The 23,457-nt window shown below is 46.0% G+C and overlaps 4 protein-coding genes across 8 annotated transcripts; 1 reads left to right on the top strand and 3 right to left on the bottom strand.

Moving 5' to 3' along the window:
* The first annotated feature begins 543 nt into the window (after positions 1 to 543).
* Positions 544 to 8,432, top strand: palb2 (partner and localizer of BRCA2). 4 transcript variants are annotated; one of them, XM_030350729.1, is made up of 14 exons: positions 556 to 631; positions 711 to 764; positions 948 to 1,040; positions 1,144 to 1,203; positions 1,299 to 1,494; positions 1,878 to 3,392; positions 3,881 to 5,340; positions 5,558 to 5,710; positions 5,922 to 6,004; positions 6,162 to 6,311; positions 6,747 to 6,863; positions 7,385 to 7,472; positions 7,683 to 7,894; positions 7,963 to 8,432. In XM_030350729.1, the coding sequence occupies exons 3-14, from the start codon at positions 963 to 965 to the stop codon at positions 8,195 to 8,197; spliced, it is 4,347 nt and encodes a 1,448-aa protein (XP_030206589.1). In that variant the 5' UTR covers positions 556 to 631; positions 711 to 764; positions 948 to 962; the 3' UTR covers positions 8,198 to 8,432. The 4 variants fall into 4 exon arrangements, 3 of the variants coding, with proteins under 3 accessions (XP_030206590.1, XP_030206588.1, XP_030206589.1); XM_030350730.1 differs by having other exon boundaries at positions 544 to 764; positions 3,884 to 5,340; XM_030350728.1 differs by having other exon boundaries at positions 544 to 764.
* Positions 8,433 to 8,674: 242 nt separating this feature from the next.
* plk1 (polo-like kinase 1 (Drosophila)) lies at positions 8,675 to 13,867 on the bottom strand. Of its 2 annotated transcripts, XM_030350746.1 has the most exons (12): positions 13,624 to 13,867; positions 13,157 to 13,525; positions 12,603 to 12,771; positions 12,284 to 12,428; positions 11,993 to 12,086; positions 11,268 to 11,493; positions 10,949 to 10,985; positions 10,693 to 10,784; positions 10,512 to 10,589; positions 10,118 to 10,272; positions 9,672 to 9,854; positions 9,182 to 9,373 (listed from the first exon to the last, which is right to left on the bottom strand). In XM_030350746.1, exons 2-12 carry the CDS (start codon positions 13,508 to 13,510, stop codon positions 9,182 to 9,184), a joined length of 1,725 nt encoding a protein of 574 aa, XP_030206606.1. In that variant the 5' UTR covers positions 13,511 to 13,525; positions 13,624 to 13,867. The 2 variants fall into 2 exon arrangements, with proteins under 2 accessions (XP_030206607.1, XP_030206606.1); XM_030350747.1 differs by lacking the exon at positions 13,624 to 13,867 and having other exon boundaries at positions 8,675 to 9,373; positions 13,157 to 13,510.
* A 2,665-nt stretch (positions 13,868 to 16,532) lies between these two features.
* rasd3 (RASD family member 3) lies at positions 16,533 to 18,110 on the bottom strand. Its single transcript, XM_030350760.1, has one exon. It carries the CDS (start codon positions 18,004 to 18,006, stop codon positions 17,374 to 17,376), a length of 633 nt encoding a protein of 210 aa, XP_030206620.1. The 5' UTR covers positions 18,007 to 18,110; the 3' UTR covers positions 16,533 to 17,373.
* A 783-nt stretch (positions 18,111 to 18,893) lies between these two features.
* Positions 18,894 to 22,723, bottom strand: LOC115539885 (fascin). The gene is made up of 5 exons (XM_030350752.1): positions 21,886 to 22,723; positions 20,752 to 20,908; positions 20,356 to 20,477; positions 20,097 to 20,267; positions 18,894 to 19,836 (listed from the first exon to the last, which is right to left on the bottom strand). Exons 1-5 carry the CDS (start codon positions 22,721 to 22,723, stop codon positions 19,631 to 19,633), a joined length of 1,494 nt encoding a protein of 497 aa, XP_030206612.1. The 3' UTR covers positions 18,894 to 19,630.
* Between the last annotated feature and the right edge of the window lie 734 nt (positions 22,724 to 23,457).

Here is a 23,457-nt window from a genome sequence, read left to right as displayed (position 1 = left end):
TGAGCCATTCAGAGACAAATGGCACGTGCTCATCTTCCATTAGGAGTAACCAGCGGGACTGCCAAGTTTCCAGAAAAGAACTTGTTTGGGGCCAATTCACGCTCAACACCACGCATTGAAGACATAGACGACTACTTAATCCCATTTACCGAAGTTTAATAACTTGTGATCCCTATCCAAACAATAAAAAAATGATTTAAAAGTATGGATTCATAAAATGTTGTATTTATATGTTAAGCTATGATAAACTATTTATCTGTTGAACATTATTAATTGTTAGTGTAAAGTTACTCACACAAATTTTATATAAGTTGTTAGAAATTGGAATTTGATCTACTTACGGCACTGTCAATTTAATATTTTAAGATGATGAAAGGCAATTGACGTCGCCCGCATTATTAAGCAAACTTCCAAAATGACTGTGATGTTCGGAAAACTAGGACGACAGTTCACAGTATTTCTGCAGCGGGTGATACCCCTTTCAGCCAGTGAAGGGCTGTGATCAATCATTCGATCGCTACTTGACTACTCTGGTCTGTTGGGGGAGCGGCGGGAATCATGTGGGATTCTGAAACTGATGCTAGTACTGGTACCCACCATACGTCCTAATCAAGAGACGCATCAAAACAAAGTATGTACAAATAAACCATGGCCAAGGCTATCTAGCATTACGTTTAGACCGGTATGAACACATGGATAATAACCCACAGGGACGAATCAACTGAGGGGACAACGTTTGCTTTAGTGATCGATGTTGGAATGGGGTAAGTTAAAAATCGGATTGATTATCATGCTTCACTAAACCTAGCTCATTCGATCACTCGTAATAATTAGCAAAAGTTTTGCTCAAATGTTACAAGCATTAACCGTTGTTTCCTTGTTAGTCATGTTAGCTTCCGCACGTTTATCGCTTCTGACAACGTGTTTCGCCTATTTCTAAATGTCAGGCCCTAGAGAGGAGCATGGAGGAGGATGCAGGCACTACACTGCAGTGCAATAATAAGTTGCGGAGAAAACTGTACAGCGATGACACGGAGAAGGTGAGTTAGTTTATGTGCTTTTCATTTTGTGTTTCGAAAAATAGAATGACAATGTGTTTGCTGTTGTTACCTGCCGCGACTGACCAACTTTGACCAAAAACAGCTTCGCAGGAAGCTAGCCTACTTGCAACGGGAGTATTCCAAAACACAACAAAAACTCAAGGTAAATATCTCTGTTACTCTCTGTTATTTTCTGAGGATGTCAATGAACTTAGGTTGTTGTATTAAGACAAAATATAACTACCATTCTATCCACAGCGTGCTGAGCGATCAGAGGGGGTGAAGAAACATGAGAAGACCAGAGTCACAGAGCAGAACTCTCTGCTCCTGACCCAGATTGATCCGGACACATCAACCAACCGTCCAAATGTCGACCCGTCCTCGCCATCTCCCAGACTCTGCGCTCCTACTAGTCAAATCACTGGCCCGCCCCAAGAACATCAGCACACTGAAGGTGAACTTAGCCCCTATGGATCAAAAGCAACTTTAACCAGCATTTAACAGGAAACGTAATCTGGAAACATATTATAAATCAGTATGAAACATTACGTTTATCTAATCTAATCAATAATGGATACCAATGTGGCGTCCAATCAAACACAGCCACAATTAAACTTTGTTCAGACCAATTTAGATACAGTATATAATAATTATAGTGTGTGTGTATACTGTTTACATATCTTGGTTATTCAATTATTTCAGTGACAAAATTGAATCCTTATTGCATTTCTTATAATCACAATGAATTCCCACTACACTATCCTTTAAAATAATAACATAAAAGCAGCAGAAGTAGTAGTAATAATACCCATTTGAACTCACCAACCATTTCCCCAGGACAAGTGGAGGCTGACGGCGGCAGGGAGAGCCCAGCGGTCAGGTTCCTCCCCCCCTTGGAGGCTGCTCCGCCTCTCACCTCTGCCTCCAGCCAGGATGTCCAATCATGGGAGCAGAGGCCCACCCCGGCCCCCAGCTCAGCCCTGCGCCTGCGCTCCCGAAGCAGCCGTTTGCGGCGGCAGCAGAGATGCAGCGAGACTTCCGAGGTGATCGGCAGCACAGACACAAACAGCGAGGAGGGGCCGGGGCCCGGCAGGAAGCTCGAGGAAAAGGCCGCGACGGAGAAGAGCGTAGGGACGCCGGAAATGGTGGCGGAGACGCAGGAAATGAAAGAACGACGTTTGAGCAGCTCAGAATCTGAGTCTTCCGCACTGTTGTTGACACACTGGAACACGGAGAGACGCACTGCAGACGGAAGGGCGGAGATGATGGGACCGGAGCAAAGGGAGAAGGAAACGGACCTGACTGGAGATAAGTTAGACAGCGAGTCCCCCTCTCTGCTGCTCCCTCATTGGACATCGGCTCCACCTGCTGGGAGGGGAACACCTGAGGACACACTGAACCACACTGGAACAGAAGCAGGCGAAGAAGAAAGACGAGGAGGGCTGGAGAGAGAAGTAAATGCCGGAGAACAACAGAGATGCGACGGGGAAACCAAAAGTGATGGATATGAGGGAAACGCCAGCGATAAAAGCAGCCACACAGCCATTGGACCAAGAGGTGACCAGCATCAAGGTAGATGTGAGAAGGAAAAGGGAGAATGTGATAGAAAGGTAAGCCTGGCAGCCTCCTGCACTCTGTGGGATGGGCTGGTCTTCCCCGCGGAGTACTACGTTAGAACCACCAGGCGCATGACCTCCTCCCAGCAGCAGCAACAGCCGGACATGCAGAGCAGCCTGTTCTCCAATCTGATTGTTAAAAGTCGGGCTAGAGGCGGTGGGCGGGGCCGGGGGCGGAGCCTGCACGCACTCCAAGACGGCGAAGACGCGGATCAGAGCAACCTGAGGCTTGGGTATTCTGACACGCCCCCACGAATGGTTTCTTCCGCCTCATCCCATGAAGCACAGTGTTCCAGGGAGAAGGAGTCGGATCCATTGCTAGATAATCCGAACCAAGAGTGTTTCCTCTCAGCGGCGCCCAGGGCTAGAGCGGTGAGGGGCAGGAAGAGGAAAAGAGGGGGACGGCGAGGACGGAGCTTTGAAAAAGGCTCTTTTTGTTTAGACGTCGGTTATACAGACCAAGAACGGACTTCAGAGCACTCGGTACCTGCCTTGATCTCCAGTTCCCCATCGCAGTCATTCCCTGTGGATGAAGCTCCGGAGCAGGGCCCGGTGTCAGTAGTACCGCCTATTGTCTCCCAGCCCTCCGCGTTCCCACCCGCTCTCCCCCCAGGGATCCCACCTTCTGCTCAGGAGGACGGGACGATGTCTGCCTCGGTTTCTGGAAGTCTGGAACGTGTTTATCCCATCTTCAAGAGGAGCAGCTCGGTGACTGAAAGACCCCCAGATGATGTCTGTATGTATATAAATAATAATAATAATACATTTAATTTAGAGGCGCCTTTCAAGACACCCAAGGTCACCTTACAGAGCATATAGTCATCATAAATCGTTTATGCTTTTTAATAAAGACAAAGGGATAAAGGGAGGGATAGAAAATGACATACATTGGATAGCAATCGTACAATTCTCATGAACAATTCTCCGATGTCAGTTTGAATTCAGACCAGTAATTGCATTGACATCCGGTTTTATATATGTCTTACTATGACTTGAAGAGATCAATGAGTAGTTTGTAGTTTGTCTTCACGGCATTACAGATTCTAGGTAATAAAGGAGGTTAATATAAGGTATAGACATATTAATGTATATTAGGATTAGGTTTAGGTTTGTACCAGGCATGTAAGTATTTAGTGTGAAAAAAATAAGTATAAGTATAATAAATAATACATATCTTTCATAGCATACCTAACATATCTTTCTGGTCTTTTGTATGTGTTTCAGCAGGCTGGCGGTCCCTCCTGCTGCCCTCTCCTCCAGACCCCAGCGATCCCCTCCACCAACCCTCCCTGCTGGCCCTGGGCCTCGCCCTCAAACCCCCGGTCCCCCTGGACTTCCATCTTCCCGACGAGCAGTTCGGCTCCCTCAAGCTCCACAAGCTGCAGCGGGTCGCCGATGCCACGGCGGAGCCCTTCTCCACCCCGTCGTATCGCACCAGGCGCAGCAGTCAGCAGGCGTACGCCCTGTACAGGACCCACAGCGACCAGGCGTTGGCTCTCTCCCTCCCGTTCAGCCCCACCCCCGACCTCGCCATGTCCCTGCCCAGTCCAGACGATGGGCTGCATTCTCTGGTACAGTCTCAATGTCCCCCTGCAGTCACCCAGATCCATCCCATTGGGGATCCTAAGCGTATTGATACCCAGATGTTCCTGGAGTCGACCCCAGTCACGCCCGGGGAGGATTGCAAACTAGACCCATGCGACCGGCTACCCGAAGGGGGTGGACAGTTGGCAGATGTCCCGGAGCAAAACAGCCGCAGGGCGGCGGGGTCAGTGGTGGTACGGCCCACCGGGGAATGTTTGGATCGGTCCACGGAACAAGGGACATTTTCATGCACAAAGTTAGAGGGCTTTGCGGAACATTTGCTGCCGTTGAAGTCGTCTACCGTTTTGACAGAACAGCAGGGACATGGTGGAGGTGTAGTCCGGCTGTCGGAAGACCATAGAGCTGCCAACCACCAGAGGGCAGCAGTCGATGACTGTGGTTTTCCTGCAGAGGAGCCATTTGAAAGCCCTTCCAAGTGCATTTATAGCCAGAAAGCAAGACATGCCTGTACTGATCCTGGGGTCCAAGAGGATCAACGCATGACCCATTTACCAAACCATTCACTTATAGATGAACACACTACAAACTCCCCTACAGACGCATCTGCAGGAAGCCCTCCACCACGGCCCGGTGCCTGCTCCCAGCTCCTGCTGAGCCCGTCTCTGGTCTCCCCACCCTGCCCTCTCCTGGCCCCCCACCTTCTCCCCTCCAGCCCCCCCTTACCCTCCCTAGGACTCACCCCTCACCAAGCCCGCGCCTCTTGCCTGCCCCTGACCTCGTCCCCTTGTGCCCCCAATCTCGCCCTGCCTTCCCCCATTAGCCCGTCCACCCCGGCCCGCTCCCCCCCACACCTCTCCCCCTGTCCCATCCCCGTGTCCCCCCATCGAGGCGCCCCTGCTCCCGCCCCTACCTCCCGTCAGACCTCCGTCTCGCTGGATCCACCAGTGGCCGTGGGCGGGCAGTGCCAGGGGGTTGTGCCCACTCGCGGTCCGTCTGTCTCCGACGCTGGCGGGCCTGTGGATCCACAGCCTCCCCCTGCCGCCGGAGCCTCTTCTAGAAGCCACGGTGCACAGGAAGCCACCGGGGAAACTGAAGTGGTGGCGGAGGAGTGTCCGATCTGCTTCACACACACATTGACGGTAAATATACACGATTGGATGCTCAGATGATAAATTTTAAATATCACAGGAATAAATGACAAGAAAATAAGACGACTCAAATCTACCAAAGAACGTCTCATGGCTAATGCTCAGGCTATTTATACTCCCTGACGGTTGAAGAACTAGCTAATTCCATGGTTCTCTAGGGCTATCTATCTATGCGTGCATTGACAGCTGTTTCCCTGGCTCCCACTAGGCCCCAGCCGGGGGTGGCCTGGTCGATGCCTGCTGTGTGTCAGGTCCTTCAGGAGGTCTGTGGGTGGCGGCGGCTGGAAAATGGGCAGTGTGTGTGTGGGACCAGACATCCAGCTCCGGCTGGGGCCTCGTACACACATGGACTTTCAACAAGGTAATTCTGAGCGTCTCTGTGTGTTCTTTGCTGTGTATGTGATGTCACTAGCATCGAGAAGACATAATGTAGATTCGACTAGTCTAGTCTGAGGACACTTCAACAAAGCAGACGTGAGGATTTACCTTTATCATTGGCTGACCTGAGCATGTGTGTTAAACATGATAGTATCTAACCACTCATCCTTCAACAACATTATTTTTTTTTACAGCCGGTAATCAGTGTGTTTTCTGTGCCGGACTCGGTGGGGTTGCTGTGTGTGACTTTGGGCCAGCTGGAAATCCAGGAAGTGAGGTAGGAAGACCAACCTGTGGGCCGATATGGATCATGTACATTGATCACATTTATGGTTGTTGAGCCATCCAAACTAAAGTGTGCGCGTGCGTGCGTGCCCGCCCAGTGTGATTGGTGGATTCAAATAAAGAATTAAAATGTCTGTCTGTCTCCGTAGGGTGCTTTCCTGCTCCAGCCGGGTGGAGGTGCTGCTGTGTCAGGGTGTGGTTCAGACGGTTGTGGGCGTGGCCCGGTCCAGAGTGGTTTGCTCCTCCCACTCGCCGGCCATTTCTACGCTGCAGATCTTCCTGCTGTCGGAGGACATCAGGTAAGAACAGGAATAGAGATTCTGATTGGCTGCAGACCTCTAGTGGCATGCCTCCATTTACTTAGAGAATATTTGAATACCTACAATGGGACATTTATTCCAAGTTTTAATCAACGTTTGAATTATATTATGAATAATGCATCATACTTATTACGATTTACATTGAATTCAGATACACATCATTAAGGAGCAGGTTGACTGGGGTTAGACATCTTTCATAATGATGCCTACAGGCTGGCTGACAGACAGCGGGGATCGAACCCAATGTCTGTGGCAATGAGTGTAACACACTAGCCCATACAGTACTCTGGTCCCTGCCTCATACCGTTTACATTTACTTACTAACTGCTAGACCGGGAGCATGCTAGATTGATGGTATTGAGTATTTTTTAAGTGGACACCGCAGGTCATAACTGTCCCAAACCCTTGCCTCAGTGCACCCAACCCCCAGCCTCTGGCCTCCCCAGGCATGCACGTTGGAGCCCTGGCTACAGTTGATGGACTGAAGGACTGCCTGCTGGGATCCGCTGAAGGAGGGCATCTCTTCATCTGGTTAGTACCTCTGGTGGGCAGCAGGCAGTCGCCCGAATCACAAACGCTTGAAACATAGCAAAGCTGAAAATGGGAATGTATTCTCGACACGCATGCCTTAACCAACTGTTTGTTATTACTATGTCTATTTTAAGTGGAACAGTAAGATCTGTTCCGACCTTTGGAAAATCGAAAAATAAGTGGTTTCAGTCAGACTAATACGCATTTTGCGAATTGGTCTGGCGATGTCAGGCTAGGGTCTATTAACTTTCCACGGCAACATCTGTCGACATCACCGTGTTGGTTAACTTGTTCAAAATATTTGTTCAATGTTGACTACGTACAAGATTGGGGAATTGTACAATGGAAAAAGAGTGAGGTGGACTTTGACCGTCACATCGAATTAGTTTTATATCGATGATTTAAGGATAAAGCCTAATGGTCCAACCAAACTGGGAAAAAGGTGTAATGTTCAATCTCATTGTATTCTGACTATGAATGTGCTTTCAGCACCATATACTCAGCTGTTATGCTTCTCTCAGGAACCTTAGCACTGGGCAGCTGTTACAGAGGATCCAACTGGACAAAGAGTTAACACACACGGCCTGTCTCCGAGGCTACAGCTACGCTGTAAGTCGTTGATCAGCATGCCATGGTTTACTTTGAGATTAGAACTAGTAATCAATGTTGTTTTTACCAAGGTAACTTTGAATCATTCTTTGATTAGATGAAAAAAAAAAAGTCTGTGTATAGTTTATCAGAAAAGGTTTCAAAGTTTTTATAAAACCTCAAATTCATGAAATGAAAGTCATGTTTCGTGTGTCCTCGGTTTGTGCACAGGGGATACTGCTTGTCCTGCTGCAGCACCAGTACCTTGGATCCATAGTGAGGGAGGAGGTCCAATCGTACCACAGGGAAGACGAAGGCGACAGGGTTTCCATGGAGAAAGAAAAACCGAAGACCACCCTGTTCACCTTGGTCGCCATTAACGCTCTCAATGGGAAATCGGTGGTGGCCAATCGACTACACCAGCCTGAAGCCTGGTCTGGAAGGTGAGGGGAATCAATCAAATTGATTTTCCAAGTGTTTTCGTGATCTCACCGCCCTTTGTCCCTTGCAGGCTGTGTGAGGCAGATGTCCTGGGCTCCAAGTTGGTGGCTCTCAACCAGAGTGGTAGTGTGTACGTCTGGGAACTCGGCGGCCCCGTGGGGCCGAGAGTGGTGTGGGCTCCTGAGGCGGACGGCTGGCACGTGGCTCGCTGGGGAGGGTCTGACGTCTTAGTGACCGGCCATCAAAATGGAGACCTCACACTGTACCACTACGACGGGCAGAACTCAGTCAAGACTACCGTTTAACAGACTTGATTCTTTAATCGAATGTTACCCGGCTCCGTGTACTACAGATGTTCAGGAGTGTTACTCAAACACCAGCTGTTTCTGGTACTTGCACAAACAAAAAAAAAGATACCGTTGTTGGGTGTCCACTAGGCTGTTTTAATGCCATTTGTTAATATTTGCCAGTTCTAAAGCTTATATTTGTATTTAAAGAAAAGCAATTTTACCATGTTCTATTAAACTTTGTACAAATTGATTTTATTGAAGCTATATACTAAAATCTTGATGGTTCCTTGCTGTGGAAGAGCTGAAGCTGAAATTTTGGTTAGCATATCAATTTGTTAAGACATCTCCAAATCATGGCAGAAATTCTTTAACTTCAGTAAACCCGGATGCCCCTTTAACATCGACCCTCATTGTAAAACTACCACTGTACTTAAGGCACTGCAGGTCAAGCAAAAAAAAAAAAACAGCAATGAATGAAAATTGTCAACTTGATTGTATTCCGTAATCTTTATTTATATTTGTAAAGCACAAAGCAATCTATACAACATTAAGAGTCTCAGTGAGTTTGTACAGAGATTTTTTACAGAATATATTTAAAATACAACTATAAAATGGGAGCATAATGAAGATCACCAACACGGTCAGATTTAGGCCTCTTATCAACAACATACAGATTAAAAATAGACCTGAAGGACCAGTTGGCGAGCTCAAATTTTATTCTCAGTGTTAAAGGCAAGTGCAGTTGAATGAAAAATTCACTCATTGAAAACAAATGTCAGGAGAAAACAGGTAATAGGGAAAGTCTCAAAGAAGAAGCCCTTTCATGTGAGAACGTAAAATCAAAGACATAAAAACCATTGAAATTGTCAACTATGGTACAGCAATTACATCCCAGGAAAGTTGGGGAGATAAAGCAAAGAAAATGATTCACAGGCCAAGATTAAAAATGAGGGACTAAGCTCATATCACTTTTTCCGCTAGGAAGTGGTTACGCTTTCTTTAGTGTGCCGAGGCAGACTTGTTGGCTAGTATTTTCTCCACCATCACCTTAGCATAGCGGATACGGCTCGCCAGCTCCTTGGTGCAGCCAAACTCCTCCAACAGGCTCAGCTTGTACGTATGGAACTCCCGCTTCTCATCGATATAGGTCACTGCCCCCATCAGGGGACAAAGGATCAGCTTTGTGTGGTCCTGAGAAATACGAAAATAAATAACATTAGTCAGGCCATGAGATGTTACCCTAAAAATAAAATATAATAGCCATTTGCATTAACTGTAGTAATGCATGCCGAGGAGTCTTAAATCTTGTCATCTCCAAAGTATAATACACCATCATCTATTGCTACGTTCAGGTACAAGAGCGGGGCTTATTGATATTTAAAAAATAATAATTAACCTCCCTTAAATTCATGCCTCTTTGCCCGACTGAAGACTTTAAAAAGAAACCATGAGGGCGATACATGAAATGACAAATCTTTGGCTCTCTGACCTGGAAGAAGTTGATCTGCACAGTGCCGTTGGTGAGGTGCAGCACGATGGCACTGCGGGTGCGGAACCAGTACGAGAGGTAGGGCAGGCGAGCCAGCTCATCCCCGTCGCGTCGTGCCATGTTGGCGCCGGCCTTCAGCAGGTGCTCGCTCATGTAGTTACGGAAGTACTTGAGTAGCGTGATCTACAGGGAGGCATTTGGGACGAGAGACTATTCAGTGTGACAGATTGCCTGAGATGGTACTGTAACATTTCAATGTAAGGGCTGGAGTGGACATTTGCCTTTTAAATCAATCATTCTAACCCCTTTCCATCAAGAAAGTTACGAAGGGGACCCGACAGGTTCCCAATTCACAGTGAAAGCCATGCTGGCCTAGGGGTTATACAAGGCTTAGTGCTACAGGTGGAGATCTGGGCAGTGTCCGGTTGGCAGGGTGGACTACCGACCTTCTTGCTTAGGCCTGGTGGGTAGGAGCGAACGTTCAGGAAAGACTCTACGACCGCCTTGTCGATGTACTGCAGGCTGTCTCCGTCCGCGTACATCATGAGACGTGTGTAGTCGTTGAAGAGAACACCCACACTGTTGTCACACAGCTGGTATCCTGAAATTGAGTTTTGAATCTTAGGACATATGCCAGACCAATTGACTAAATTGTTCGAGAACAGAAGGACTTGTGAGAAACCCAATTTGAGCAAGATCTTTCTTTTAAGAAAGACACAAGTTGTAAACTAGTTTGAATAGTTACATTAACGTTGTAATTTGAACCTTACTTTAAGTTGATAAATGTATACAAAAATGGTTAGCATGTAAATAGTTGATTTGTTTTACATAAATACTTACCCAGTCCATATTTATCAGAGTAGTCCACCCATTTGCTGATCCAGAAGACTGGAATGCATGCAGGATCATCTGCCTCTTCTACAAATGGATGCAAAATTCAAGATGTTGCAGTTAAAGAAAGTTGCAAGCATTAGTACACATTCAAGTTCCCTTTTAAATGAAAAAAGGACTTTGCCCTTACCCTGCCGAATTACTGCTTTCTCAAAGGGTTTGGCAACGAGAAGGTGGTTGATCTGGGCCAGCATATCAGTAAGGTGGCACACCTCAGCGTCCCTGGATTTCACAAGAACAAATAAGTCAGTACAGCCAGAATATTCTCTGGAAGGGCAGCGGTTCTCATCCCACGAGCGCTGAACCCCTAGAACTACTACTGATTAACAGGGCAATAGATGAGTCAATCACAACACAGGACAACACTGCCTTGATCTCAGTCTTACTTTGCCTCCTCTTTAAGGTCCACCTTTTCTGGGTGGTCTGGAAGAGAGAAGTTTGAATATAAAGTTTAGCATATTTCAAACTAGTGAGAATGAATGGGAGAAAAGTACTACGTTATGTCACAGCCCCTTAAAATGCTAAAGTAAACATCCACAAAGAAATATTCCTTTAATACAATTAATACTCTTCCATGGATCCTTGCATGTACCAAGAATAATTTGAAATGCCCCCCCTTGACCAGTAGACTAGTAGTTTTCCCCTTCTCCCCTTTTGAAGTGCACCCGTCACTAACTCCAGATTTCCCCCTCCCGGAATCCCTACCTTTGTTGTCGAGCGCCGAAAGGGGCCGTCTCTGGCTGAGCTCCTGGGCCTGGGAGGGGGCGATGGAGAAGCGAGGGGGCACGGTGAGGCACGTGGTGGGCAGGCGCAGGGGGCAGTAGCCGCCCGTGAAGAACTCATCAGTCTGCAACTCGGCGATGGTGGGTCTGAGGGCGGGATCGGCGTTCAGCATGCGCTTAATGAGGGAGGTGGCGGCGGGGTTGACGTGCTGCATTGGGAGGGGGGGGGGCAACACAAGAAATCGTTATGGCGAGGAACCAATTCATTTTAGCACCCATTATATAAGGCTCATTACTTTTCATGTGGGGGGGGGGGGGGTTATAAATTAGGGCGTGTGCAAGTCTGTCAAGTATTCTAAACTGGCCCTTGCCAAACTGATCTCTTGCATTGCAACACAGAGAACCAGTTCATGGTTGCCTTTTACACCAAAACCAACACCCTCCGTCCTCGTCTTAAGGAGCCAAGTAAGTCACCTAGGTGGTGTATGGCGGCCACCTAGGTGCCTTGTAGCGTTGTCCCAGTGCGGACAAAATAAATGTTTTGCGATCTCATAATTTCCATTGTGAATTGAAAGGGAAAACATGTACTTTCCCCCCCAAATGTAATGCAAACTTGATCAACATCAGTAGTCAATGTTGGTCAGCTTTATTCAGAGTACATGACAGCAATTCTAATTGCATAAGTCATCCATGCTCAGTTTAACATACCCAGGGAACAGCATAGCTGTTTTTTTTGATGCGGCTGTAAGTCTCTTTCAAACAAGACGTCTCAAATGGCGGCTTGCCCACAAGCAGAGTGTACCTGAGAGAGGGGGGGATGAAAGAAAATATTCAGGGCATGAAAGACACTTGATATGATTGATATTGGCAAAGGCAAGCAAGCCAGCAACGGCAGTGATGACTACTTGTTCTCGAGCTAGCACAAAATTCCAGCGAGTCATTGAATGACTATACTGAGTCGACAAATGTCTTGTGAACGCATGCATTTTTTTTACTTACAGGATACAGCCAAGAGACCAGACGTCCACCTCAAAGCTATGGCCCTTTTTACAGAGCACTTCTGGGGCGATGTAGTTGGGGGTTCCACACAAGGTCTTCTTTCTCTCGCCGTCATATTCAATCTTGGTCGCAAGGCCGAAATCCCCTTTGGAAAATCAGGAATGTTGCACCATTAAAATAAAGCATTTGATTTCTGTAACCACTATGGATTAGTTAGACCATATTTACTTACTTACTCTGAATAAACACTTTGATTTAGAATGATACCCGTCATAGGAGATTCTTAAATTGGCCTTCAAATATGAAAGATGGGAGTTACCTATTTTGACATCCATCTCATCGTTGAGGAAGATGTTCCCCAGTTTCAGATCTCTGTGGATGATTCGGTTGTCGTGTAGATACTGGCACCCTTTGAGCAGCTGCATCATATAGTAGCGTGCTTCTGGCTCTGTGATAGCCTTACGGCGCTTGTGGAGCTCCAAGAGGGACTGAAAACCAAAGACATTTTTAGTTATGTGCAGCCATCCATGGACCAGGAGTTAGTGTTTTTTGAAATAGGATTTATGAGGGGATTTTTTCCTCTCCATAGTTTTGACGATGAACTGCCAAAAACAGGTGGATCATTGCGACCCCAAAACCGGATGTTGGCAAAACAAGCATTTGAAAAAACCTGATGGGGAGCTTCAAGTATAGCCGGACAAAATAATGTACATCTAAATATTGTGGATATACTAAGCCAAATTTGAGTGTGCAGAGCAATAAAACAAAGCCCATGCTACAAGGGTAGCCCCACCCCCACAAAAAGAATTACGTCCACAGTTGGGTTTAAATGTAAAACCGTCGCCAACATAAAAACTACACATCATGACTTACCCGTCGCCTGCAGAGTTCTAACACAACGAAGACGAAGTCTTCATCTTCGAAGAATCCTCGGAATCCCACAACGTTGGCGTGATCAAGACTTTGATGAATGGTGATTTCTGAGGTCATTTTCTCCCTCTGGTGTGGTTTCATGATCATCGACTTCGGGACAATTTTGCCAGCAAAAACTTCATTCGTATCCATATCTGTGATCTCGTAGCATTTCGCAAAACCTCCCTTTCCAAGAAAGCGACCTCTGGAATATTTTTTCTTCGACCGAGAATCTACCAGGACATCGGGGATTTCTTTCGGCGGTGCAGATATTGGATCCACATGGGACGTCGGCTTTGCAGTCGCTGCACTCATATTGAATTATAACTCCTAAACGTGATAAGAAACAACCAATACCCTTAATAACTTTACAATTCAAAATAACCTGGAATTGGCCGACTAGACATTAATTTAAATGTCAGACCTACCTTCGACTGACGTTTGCCTTGTTGGTTACCGACTTGCAGCTTGATCAAAAACCGATTTAAACAACAAACAAACTGCTCTCGGGCGAACTTGTCATTCGACTTTTCCGCTTAATAACTAAATCAGATGTATGAAAAGTCCTCAAATGTGCCTATACCATGACCGGTAAGTTACAGCTGCGTTACCCCTGTCGCTATAGCGTTTATGATCAGTTTAAATGCTGTCTCGGTCGTTATGACCCTCTCTGATTGGTCCTCGAGATTTGAATTTCTAGCCAGTTGTAGCAAAGGATCTTGTGAGACCGGCACAAAAACTGGCCAATCGTTTGGTCAAGAAAACAATGTATGTCGATATGATTCATATGATTGGTTAACTGGCATGCAATGCTTCCTACACTTTGAAATTTGTAAAGAGACGTCATAGACTACAACGGGTTGAACAGGAAAAAACAATAGAAATCTATATTTTTAGGATGGAGGATTACAGAGAGGGCAATTTGTTTAATAATTTTGGTTTAAAGACATTCTTTGAAATGTAAAAGTGGATAATTGATGATAGATATCGTGCTGTGTGTTTCTTCATAGTGTCTTGAATTCAAACACATCAAGTCAAATCTGACGATATGAAATGTCGTAAAATAAAGACTGGTGTGATGACATAACATTTATACATTTATAAAACGCGCTTGTGCATATTGACAGTATTATATTGAAATAGAAAATGAATCATACAAATGAGGCTATAATACTGTAATGGAAACGTCAAAAATTTCCTGATATGATAACTTCGCCGTAACTACTTTACAAATATGTCACTAATTTTATTCGCTGTTTGCCCCTTGAAACCCGCCTCTAACAAGTGTTTGTGTTGTCAGAGGAACATTACGACAAGAGGACACCGTGTAACAGATGAATAATCAAAACCGAAGACATCGAGGCGGAGCAGGACCCTGAAATGTTATTGTGGACATTGCTGTGACTAATATGTGCGATACTATATGTTTAGATCTCCAGATAGATTCGTTGATATGTTGGATCTAACATATATGATACCCAGCTAATAGTGGTTTTATTTGATATTTGTATTTTTTGTGAAGGACTTCTAGCCTGGCTCCGCCAATGAAGTACGATAGTCTGGTAGGACCAGGCTAAAGGGCTTCACATCCAGCTGTAAGAGTTATCAACATCACTAGGGGGTGCTGTGGGATCCCTGATGCCCGGCCTAGGTCGACTCGAAACTCATAATTTCACTATAAATAATGTTTTATTGTCAGTCAGTAGAATTGCGTTTTTATGGCTTTTGTTGTTCTTAATTTAAAATATATTCATTAAGACCAGGCTTTGTAAGAAAAAGAAAGACGGAAGTCCACAATGAAGTTAGATATTTATTAAAAAATAGAATTGATGAGTCGAAAGTGTGCTTGGGGGAGGTAAACACAACATAAAACCATACATAACTTACCTCAAAATGCACAATCGAAACTAACCAAGGCTCAACCTGCACACGTGCTACACATCAGCTGACAACAACCCTGCCAACTCCGACCACTGGCTCTTTGCACAGGTATACCAGCAGAGAGAACCAGCAGACTAGCGAAAGGGTCGTCACGTTCGTTTGTTTGTGGAAAAAGGGATGACCTTTGTGTTTCAGCGTTTGGGCTGGTGGAGTTTGCAACTGAGATTTCTAGGGAATCTATTTTATTTTATATTTATCCTCTGGTAATTCACCCCAAAGCTTATACAAAGTAAGCCGCACTGGGCTTGATACTGTTTGACCCTCAGGCCTCAGCCATGGATAAAGCAATTGTTGTGCTTAATGGGGTTTTATTGGTGTATGTTGGTGTCCATGGACGCAGCAGAGCATTTGGAGAATGACAATGAATCTGCAATCAAGTGTTCCTTGATCCTTAGACCAAACAGGTCAAACCACTGTATTGTTACAACACCAGAATATTTTTTTATTGTTTGTTATCGGTAGTTGCACCCCTATCATGTCCTCTTTGTCTCAAGCTATCTGTTCGAGGGCACCCCACATACAAACATGCAAAGCATAAACATATTACAGATTCTCAATCTGCGGGGGGTGGGTCTTGGGAGAGGGTGCTGTCCTCACAGCAGGGTGCTGTCCTCACAGCAACCAAGGGATGGAAAGAGCCCCCCACCTCTGTCCGAAAGAACACTTTGGCAAATCCGGGAGAGGGCTGTAATGTACTGTATTGCACTGTATTGTCTTTTGCACGTTTTAAATGAATAAAATAAATAAATATTTATAACAACACCCGTAAATTGAGAACCCGTGAATTGGAGGGACAATGCTGGAAGACCTGCAGAAGTGCTGAGGAATGGAAAGAGCCCCTGACTCTATGGACTCACTCTCATTTCTATGGGGTAGAGTGCTGATCTACTATGTCACTAGACTGCTTATCCAGCTGAAATGATTGCAGGACTCATTCAACAAATACACAAACACACACACACACACACACACACACACACACACACACACACACTCTCACACACTCTCTCTCGCATGCTCTCACTTGCTCTCTCTATGTGTATCAATCTGACCCTTGGTTTGTTGTTTCTATTTTTGGGGGGGCACCAGATTTCTATATACTCTCTGCACCCACCAATACGGAGGAAGCGATCGTTGTGTGTTTCTTTGCAAGGTTTCCTCATTTTCCCACTGCAGAAGGTTTGAATGTATCTTTTTCCATTGGGTTCAGTTCAGTAAGGGTCAGTTGATTAGGAATGGGTGGGTTTAACAGCATACTAGCTTTCTAAATGCTTGGCCCATTGGAAACAATGCTTTCCCAACCTTTTGAAGCACTTTTTAAAAATGTATTCTACTCAATTTTATTTATAATTCAAAATCTGTTGTGTAACTTTTCTGAATGTTTTGTGTGGCTAGTATAAGGCTCTAAACTAAGTTCAACTTCCATATGTTACTCTTTATTTAATATACACATTTGATTTATCATGCATATAACTATAAGACATCCATATTCTTAGTATTAATTGTATACATCCATGTTACTATAATAAGATATGTCTTTGTTTTGGTTTGTGCAGTAATCATGGCAAAGACTTTGAAATATACCAAACATGTGTTACGTGAGAACTGTACGTCAGGTTATAACTCCACCACCAGCAGAGCAGGGAAGCGCAATGGGATTTACTTTTTTTTTTCCTTGTTTAATATTTTTAATATAGGATAGGCCTACCAAAATATACACAGCTCTGACCTAAACGCATATATATAGGCCTACCAATACTCATTAACAAGTCCCACAATATACCATTTAAAATATTTATTTTGTGGAGGGGCGAGGTGTGGTCAGAATCATTACTATTTTATGTTCTTCCATTTGCATTGCACGTAAGTATAAAGGCTATGCTGCTGAAAATAATACTTAATACGCAATACGTTATTTCCTTGGCGAAACAATGAGGGAAAGTTGTGGCCAGTGGACTTGGCCCCCAAACAGGAACCAATAGGCCTATAGCACCTGTTCTGCTCATCATGTCCACAACTGGTCTCTTCAGGCCAGAACACCCTGCACGACGCCTCGGTCTGTTTCTCAATCCACAAGACTTTACGCTTGCCTTTGTGGTTGCACTATTTATGTGCATGTTAATGGCCGTTTTGATTAAACTCTGCAGTAAACTCAATTACCGATGAAGATGTAGGTCAATTAAATGAAGCAATGCCCATCCAACCAATAGAGGACGAATCTTACAAGCTGACCATACTCATGACAAAATACAACTTTTGTTTTTCTTGAGTGCAGGTTTTCTTTTCAAGTTCTGCCTCTGCGTGTTCACTCTACGTTGGGAGATGAAGGGACTCAGTCTTTGTGGCAAGTTGACGTGTTGTAGCAGAGCAAGGAACACACCGACCGTGTTGATCCCGGTGAGTGACGACGCCTCTACGAAGCTCGAGCCCCATATCTTCTCCACCAATGGCATGACGTCTACTGCGAACAGCACGCGACCCTCCGTTTCGGTTAAGTCTGCTTTGTGGCCGACGACGGTGATGAGCGCGTTCTTTTTCAGCATGAGAATCTCCTCACGAAGCCGTCCAACTTCTCGAAACGACTCGAGGTCGTCCACCGCGTACACAAGCGCGAACGCGTTGGCATGCTTGATGCTAAGCTCCCGCATCGCCGGGAAAGAATAACTGCCGCTTGTGTCCAGAATCTCGAGGCGCACCTCTCCCGAGTCGGCGGAGTCGTACTGGAGCGCGTGGAATTCTTCCACGGTACGCGTGTATTTGCTTTCAAAGTGGTCGTGCAGAAACCGCTCGATGAGCGCGCTCTTTCCGACCCCGGCTGCTCCCAACATCACAAGGCGAACTTTGTTACTTTCTCGCTCTATAGGAGGCATTGCGGGGAAAAAAAGAACTGAGAAAAACTACCAAGTTGTTGTAAAGCAGCTTCAACTCGTATAAAATCACCTCTGGCTTATTCATAGGATCAGGTGTTCCAAGCTCGTACAACTGAAGACTTCTTAGTCGACTAATAATTCTGTATTTATAGGGTTGTCTGTAACTTTTTCGACCAATGAGAGGTAGATCGAATTCTCTCTCTCTCTCTCTCTCTCTCTCTCTCTCTCTCTCTCTCTCTCTCTCTCTCTCTCTCTCTCTCTCTCTCTCTCTCTCTCTCTCTCTCTCTCTCTCTCTCTCTCTCTCTCTCTCTCTCTCTCTCTCTCTCTCTCTCTCTCTCTCTCTCTCTCTCTCTCTCTCTCTCTCTCTCTCTCTCTCTCTCTCTCTCTCTCTCTCTCTCTCTCTCTCTCTCTCTCTCTCTCTCTCTCTCTCTCTCTCTCTCCTTGCAGAGTTACATTTCCTCAGACGTGCGCAGCAAAATACGAAAAAACCTCAGCGATGACAAAGGCAATGATCTACTATTGGCCAAAATAGTGAAGACATTTTATGCATTATTTTCGATGATGAAATATAGTACAGTCTTCTCAAGTCCCACGCATTGACTGCTGGACAAGGCTCAGTCAGTTATCATTGGGTTAACAAATTATGATTGCATGTGTGTGGGCAAGGTGGTTTCGGGTTAACGACTTTCTGCAGGTCGGCAAAAGATAATAATTCATTTCCTTAGCTATCAGTTTCTATTGGTTTTTGATATCGTTTGGTTTACCTTCTTCTATCTAACCTTAGAAATGGGGACATTTGTGCTGACCCTGATAAGGCAATATGTTTTTTTTTTAGGTTTTGTGAATACGCCGCATTCATCTGGAAGCCACATTCATCATGGAGACAGTTCACTTGACAAGAGAACACTTTATTGTCGAAGCTTCATTGAGGGCGTTTCACATGGGAGAATATATAGAAAATACACATGATAACAACATGGATTTGAAAAACATTCAATTCAATGCAAGGCACAACCTCCATGCGACAGCAAATACAGTCGACTTGTTTCTGTGTTGCAAGTTTTCTTGTGCGGGATGTGCTTCATATAAGATGTGTACTGCAAACACACAAAACAAGTCTGGTTCCCCTCACTGTATGTTTCACTCTGTAGCAGCAATGCAAAATAATGTACAGGCCTATTGATTTATGTCACCTGCCTGTCTGCAAGCCCATCACATTTGGTTTCCTATACCAAGCTTAGCGTAATTGTGCACTTAACATTTTCCCAGTTATAAAGATTTTGTTTTTGTGCTTGAGGCAAAGAAGGCATTATTTACAGCACATAGATGCAACGTGATATGTATTTGTTTACACTTAGGTTAATACGGTAGCAAGAGATTCATGTTAATGACTACTTATACCATTCTCCTAAAATGTTAATAGGGTCTACACATATGACCAGGAATTATACTTCCCATTCGACGTGTGATGATTCAAGCCCTTACACTAAGACTTGTAAATGTAAATGCAGATTTCCAGTCAAAATCCAAAGGGGAAGGGATGCCAATGAATACAATAAAATACACAAAAACATTAGCATGAACCAACCCATTGTGAGATTACATTGTGCTAAAGTCAGATCCTTCAGTATTCCCACAAGGTGGCGCTGTCTATTGAGTCAGCATTGGCCTTGAGCCCTCCAGCGTGGTCTCCTTTGAGGTACTTCCCCCCTGGGGCCCGGATGGCCATCTTGTTCAGATCGCAGAACTCTAAGAGGAACTGGACAGGGGTGGGGCTGTTACTGCTCACTGCCTTGTCATCGCCGACGCTCCAGTACTTCCCCTGGGAGTCTGGACAAACAGCAACGGTTATTGAGGCTTTTTTCAGACCCTAATATAACTGTGGATATATTTTATTTGTCTATCATGACTGCCATATACACCCACCGATACTGTGAAATAATGAGTTGCTCTAGAGAGAATATGGGGTTTGAGCCCACCTGTTCACATCTCTGAGCACAATGCCCAACCCTACCTGCTCATCGATCCCATGTATCTCTAATAAGTATGTCCCTCCTCTTATTGTTTTACCAAAACACCAAATGCCCTACCTTTGAGCGAGTAGGCGCCGTTGTGAAACTCAAGCTGGAAGACATCGTAAGAGGCGCGGTTGGAATCCAGCGTTGCCATGCCCGCCTTACGGCAACCAATGAAACCATGCTCTCCACGGAGCACAATGATTGGCCGGTTGATCAGCTTCATGAGGAACAGCTCGGCCTCCCCTACAGAGAACCAAAAATGAAAAGAATTGATGAGATTGATTCACAGATTGTCTTGATCTGATTGGGCGGCTCCACAGGAGACTCTGACCTGTGTTCTCAACAGTGGCGGCAAGTTGTCCATTTTTCTTGGCCATCACGTACTTCCCATTGGCAGCACGCATGCACACACGCCCGTCACACCACTCCAATTCAAAATAGGTGTCTGCAGACCTTGGATAACGATACACAGATTAAATACACAACCATGAGAGGGGCATTCGGGAACTCCTGGCTAATGCCCGTGGCAGCTGGCACGATAAGAGTGTGTGTGTGTGTGTGTGTGTGTGTGTGTGTGTGTGTGTGTGTGTGTGTGTGTGTGTGTGTGTGTGTGTGTGTGTTCGTGTGTGTGTGTGTGTGTGTGTGTGTGTGTGTGTGTGTGTGTGTGTGTGTGTGTGTGTGTGCGTGTGTGTGTGCGTGTGTGTGTGTTTGACTTGGCAGGGCTTACTTGGTGGTGGCGGTGCATTGGAGCCCGCCAGAGGGTGTGAGGGTCCAGTACTTCCCAGCGGCAGTGCGGAAAGCACATTTCCTGTCCTCGGGAGTCATTTCCACCTGGAACACCTCTTGGTCCCCTTCCTCGTCCTGATTGGCCGACAGGTCCATCCCTAAGACAATAAGGGACAGTGGCCAAAAAAGTGTCTTAGAAGATCTCTCTGAACCTCGCTCCCACCTTTCCTCCCCTCCCTTCCTTCCCCATGGAAGGCGACCTCATCGTGTGCTGAGGCTTGGTTTCCTCAATCTTCCCTTCTGGAATATTCTATTTAATAATGTAAAACCAGGTCAGGATTTTTGCTTGAGCGGTAACCTAATTGAAGACATTCTCTGCCCTAGAACAAATGTTGGCCCAGCAAGACGGCACACCTGAGACTAGATAAGTAGGCTAGAGAGAAAATAAGTTACGTTGATAGGATGAATAATGCTTCTGCTCCCAGTTCATTTGGGCGATGTAATTAAGGACTATTAAGGACGTTAATAAGAACTTAAATCATCAAAGCAAGCTCTAGGCGTGACCACCCTAAGAAGCGGACCACATCTATGAACCTGGGATCATAAATTGAAACAGTGGTTGCCAAACTGCCTAATATTATCACATTTAAATTCCAATTCACACTTCGTTCACGTTGTGGTAATAATATAAAATAAAAAAAGGCAATCATGGCATAATCTTTGCTCCCCCTATAATCTTTGCTCTGTACGCAAACCGCCCCCCTTATTTTACCTAGCAACAAAGACACGGGTAGAATTACTGCAGACAGAAAATGGGTGGAAAGGAGCGAGGGGCTTGCTCAAACAGAAAGGGGGGCCTGATAATGAAAAACACATGGCGTGTTAGGAGGAGGGAAAGACATGATGTATTTCTGTGCGAAGAAAGAAGGAGTGAATGGGGTCACATTTTCTACACACATGTATGCTCCTTGCGCTTGCGCATAAAAATGGCAACGCAAGATGCAACAGATGTGTGTCCATTGCAGATATCTTCATGATGGTAAACAGCATCATGACTCTATAAGCTTGTTCATATTTGTATTCGCATTTTATAAAATAGAAAAATAAAAATAAAAATGTATTTTTTATACGATACCTTGTCTTGTGGAGACATTTCTCTCGTTGCCTGCGGTCAAAACGACCTGTGCGTGGCTGCGTTCCAGCCCAAACAATTCATCTTTGGCAGCCCGGGTTCCCTTCCCGGACTTCATTGTGCCCGTGGGACCCAGCGGCACCAGATACCGGCCGCTGCAGTCACGGAAGGCCACTTTGCCAGAGCGGAATTCCAACATGTACCCGGTGTCCTTATCAGTGTTATTGGACAGAGTGCCATCGTTTCGGAGAAAACGATTATCAGAGGTCTCGAGATGGTAGCGCTGGTCCCGGTAAACCAGTGTAATGAGCGAGTCGACCCCCCAGGGGACGTCCCGGTCTATTGCCACTTCTCCACGCTCCCCTTTGACGCTCAGATGGGCGTAGCGCTTGCGCGCGATACTGTAGAGGTTGACCTGCGGGTGCACGGCCAGGTGCATGCTCCATTTCTCCGTCGGCGTGGCCGCCTGTGCAAAACAAGTGATTCGATCCTCGCTGCCGCCAAGGTAGCGCCCATGGGGCTCGGACATCAACGACCACCGCCCGTCCTCGTGCGCGGTGATAACGAACCTGCAGTCCTTGCTGCGCGTCTCGCATTCCGCCGTGACGTTCCCATCTTTGTCCGTGGCCAGATAGCGGCCCAGGTGGGAGAGGAGGAAGACGGCGCTTCCGTCCTCGCCGGTCTGCTCCAACGTCCAGGTCTGCTTCTTCTTCAGGCTAGAGGCGGACGCGTTGATTTTGAAGCCGAACGCCTCCGCCGTCAGATACTTCCCACCGCCGTTGACGAGACCCAGTGGAATCCGCAGCAGCTCACCGGGTCCGTTGGCACTCATTGCAGACATCTTTGCCGGGTAAAGAGAAACAGAGTGTGTATCTGTGTCAAATGGACGGACAGACAAAGCTAGTGGCCAGGGGGATAGAGGGAGAGAAAAAATGAGGGAGCGAGAGACAGAAAGAAAGATGGGAGAGAAAGTGTGTGTGCGTTAGAGAGAGCGAGAAAGAGAGATGGGGGGGGGGGGGGGGGAGAGAGGGAGGGGGGAGAGAGGGAGGGGGGGGAGCGATCAAGAGGGAGACTCGAGCTGGGCTGGGCTGGGCTGTGTCGTGTCAGCAGACAGTATTAGAATTGCAGTTTTTCACAGAGTTTTAAGGTCGCCCTACATTCTAAAAAAAGGCAAGTCAAAACAAGAAAACCCAATTACACCGACATCAATAATGAACACACATGACCAACACATAATGGACCAAAACGGCCTGCCCCCCAACACCCCCCACACACCTCCCTTCTCGGTCCCTCTCCCCCCTCGCCCTTTTCTGTACCTCCCTATAATTGGGGTTGTGTCATCCTTTGCTCCACATTCACCAAACAGCAGGGGACTGTTTGTGTTTTGGGAGGCCATGTTATAGACATAACAATATTCAAACAAAATACAACAGTTTGGGTAATGCAGTGTTAAACATATAAATGAGGACAAAGGACGGCGATACACGAACACATATGAGCTTCACAACAGCGCTCTGATGAGCTGTTGCTATGGGTTCCGGCTAGACACCATGGTTCCTGCATGTGTGCCTTTCC

The sequence above is a fragment of the Gadus morhua genome, chromosome 3 (assembly GCF_902167405.1).
Source record: "Gadus morhua chromosome 3, gadMor3.0, whole genome shotgun sequence".
NCBI lineage: Eukaryota > Metazoa > Chordata > Actinopteri > Gadiformes > Gadidae > Gadus > Gadus morhua.
The sequence above is the reverse complement of the archived record's forward strand: the minus strand, read 5'-3'. Positions and strand labels throughout refer to the sequence as shown.

Excerpts from the sequence above, each read along its gene's own strand:
- rasd3 (XM_030350760.1), bottom strand. The coding sequence starts at position 18,006 with ATGCCTCCTATAGAGCGAGAAAGTAACAAAGTTCGCCTTGTGATGTTG.
- palb2 (XM_030350728.1), top strand. The coding sequence starts at position 963 with ATGGAGGAGGATGCAGGCACTACACTGCAGTGCAATAATAAGTTGCGG. Across the intron at positions 1,204-1,298 it reads AAACACAACAAAAACTCAAG|CGTGCTGAGCGATCAGAGGG; the intron begins GTAAATATCTCT and ends TTCTATCCACAG. Across the intron at positions 5,341-5,557 it reads GCTTCACACACACATTGACG|GCCCCAGCCGGGGGTGGCCT; the intron begins GTAAATATACAC and ends GGCTCCCACTAG.
- LOC115539885 (XM_030350752.1), bottom strand. The coding sequence starts at position 22,723 with ATGTCTGCAATGAGTGCCAACGGACCCGGTGAGCTGCTGCGGATTCCA. Across the intron at positions 20,478-20,751 it reads CAATGCACCGCCACCACCAA|GTCTGCAGACACCTATTTTG; the intron begins GTAAGCCCTGCC and ends TCGTTATCCAAG. Across the intron at positions 19,837-20,096 it reads CGGCGCCTACTCGCTCAAAG|ACTCCCAGGGGAAGTACTGG; the intron begins GTAGGGCATTTG and ends CTGTTTGTCCAG.
- plk1 (XM_030350746.1), bottom strand. The coding sequence starts at position 13,510 with ATGAGTGCAGCGACTGCAAAGCCGACGTCCCATGTGGATCCAATATCT. Across the intron at positions 10,590-10,692 it reads GAAAGCAGTAATTCGGCAGG|AAGAGGCAGATGATCCTGCA; the intron begins GTAAGGGCAAAG and ends ATCCATTTGTAG. Across the intron at positions 9,855-10,117 it reads CACCAGGCCTAAGCAAGAAG|ATCACGCTACTCAAGTACTT; the intron begins GTCGGTAGTCCA and ends GCCTCCCTGTAG.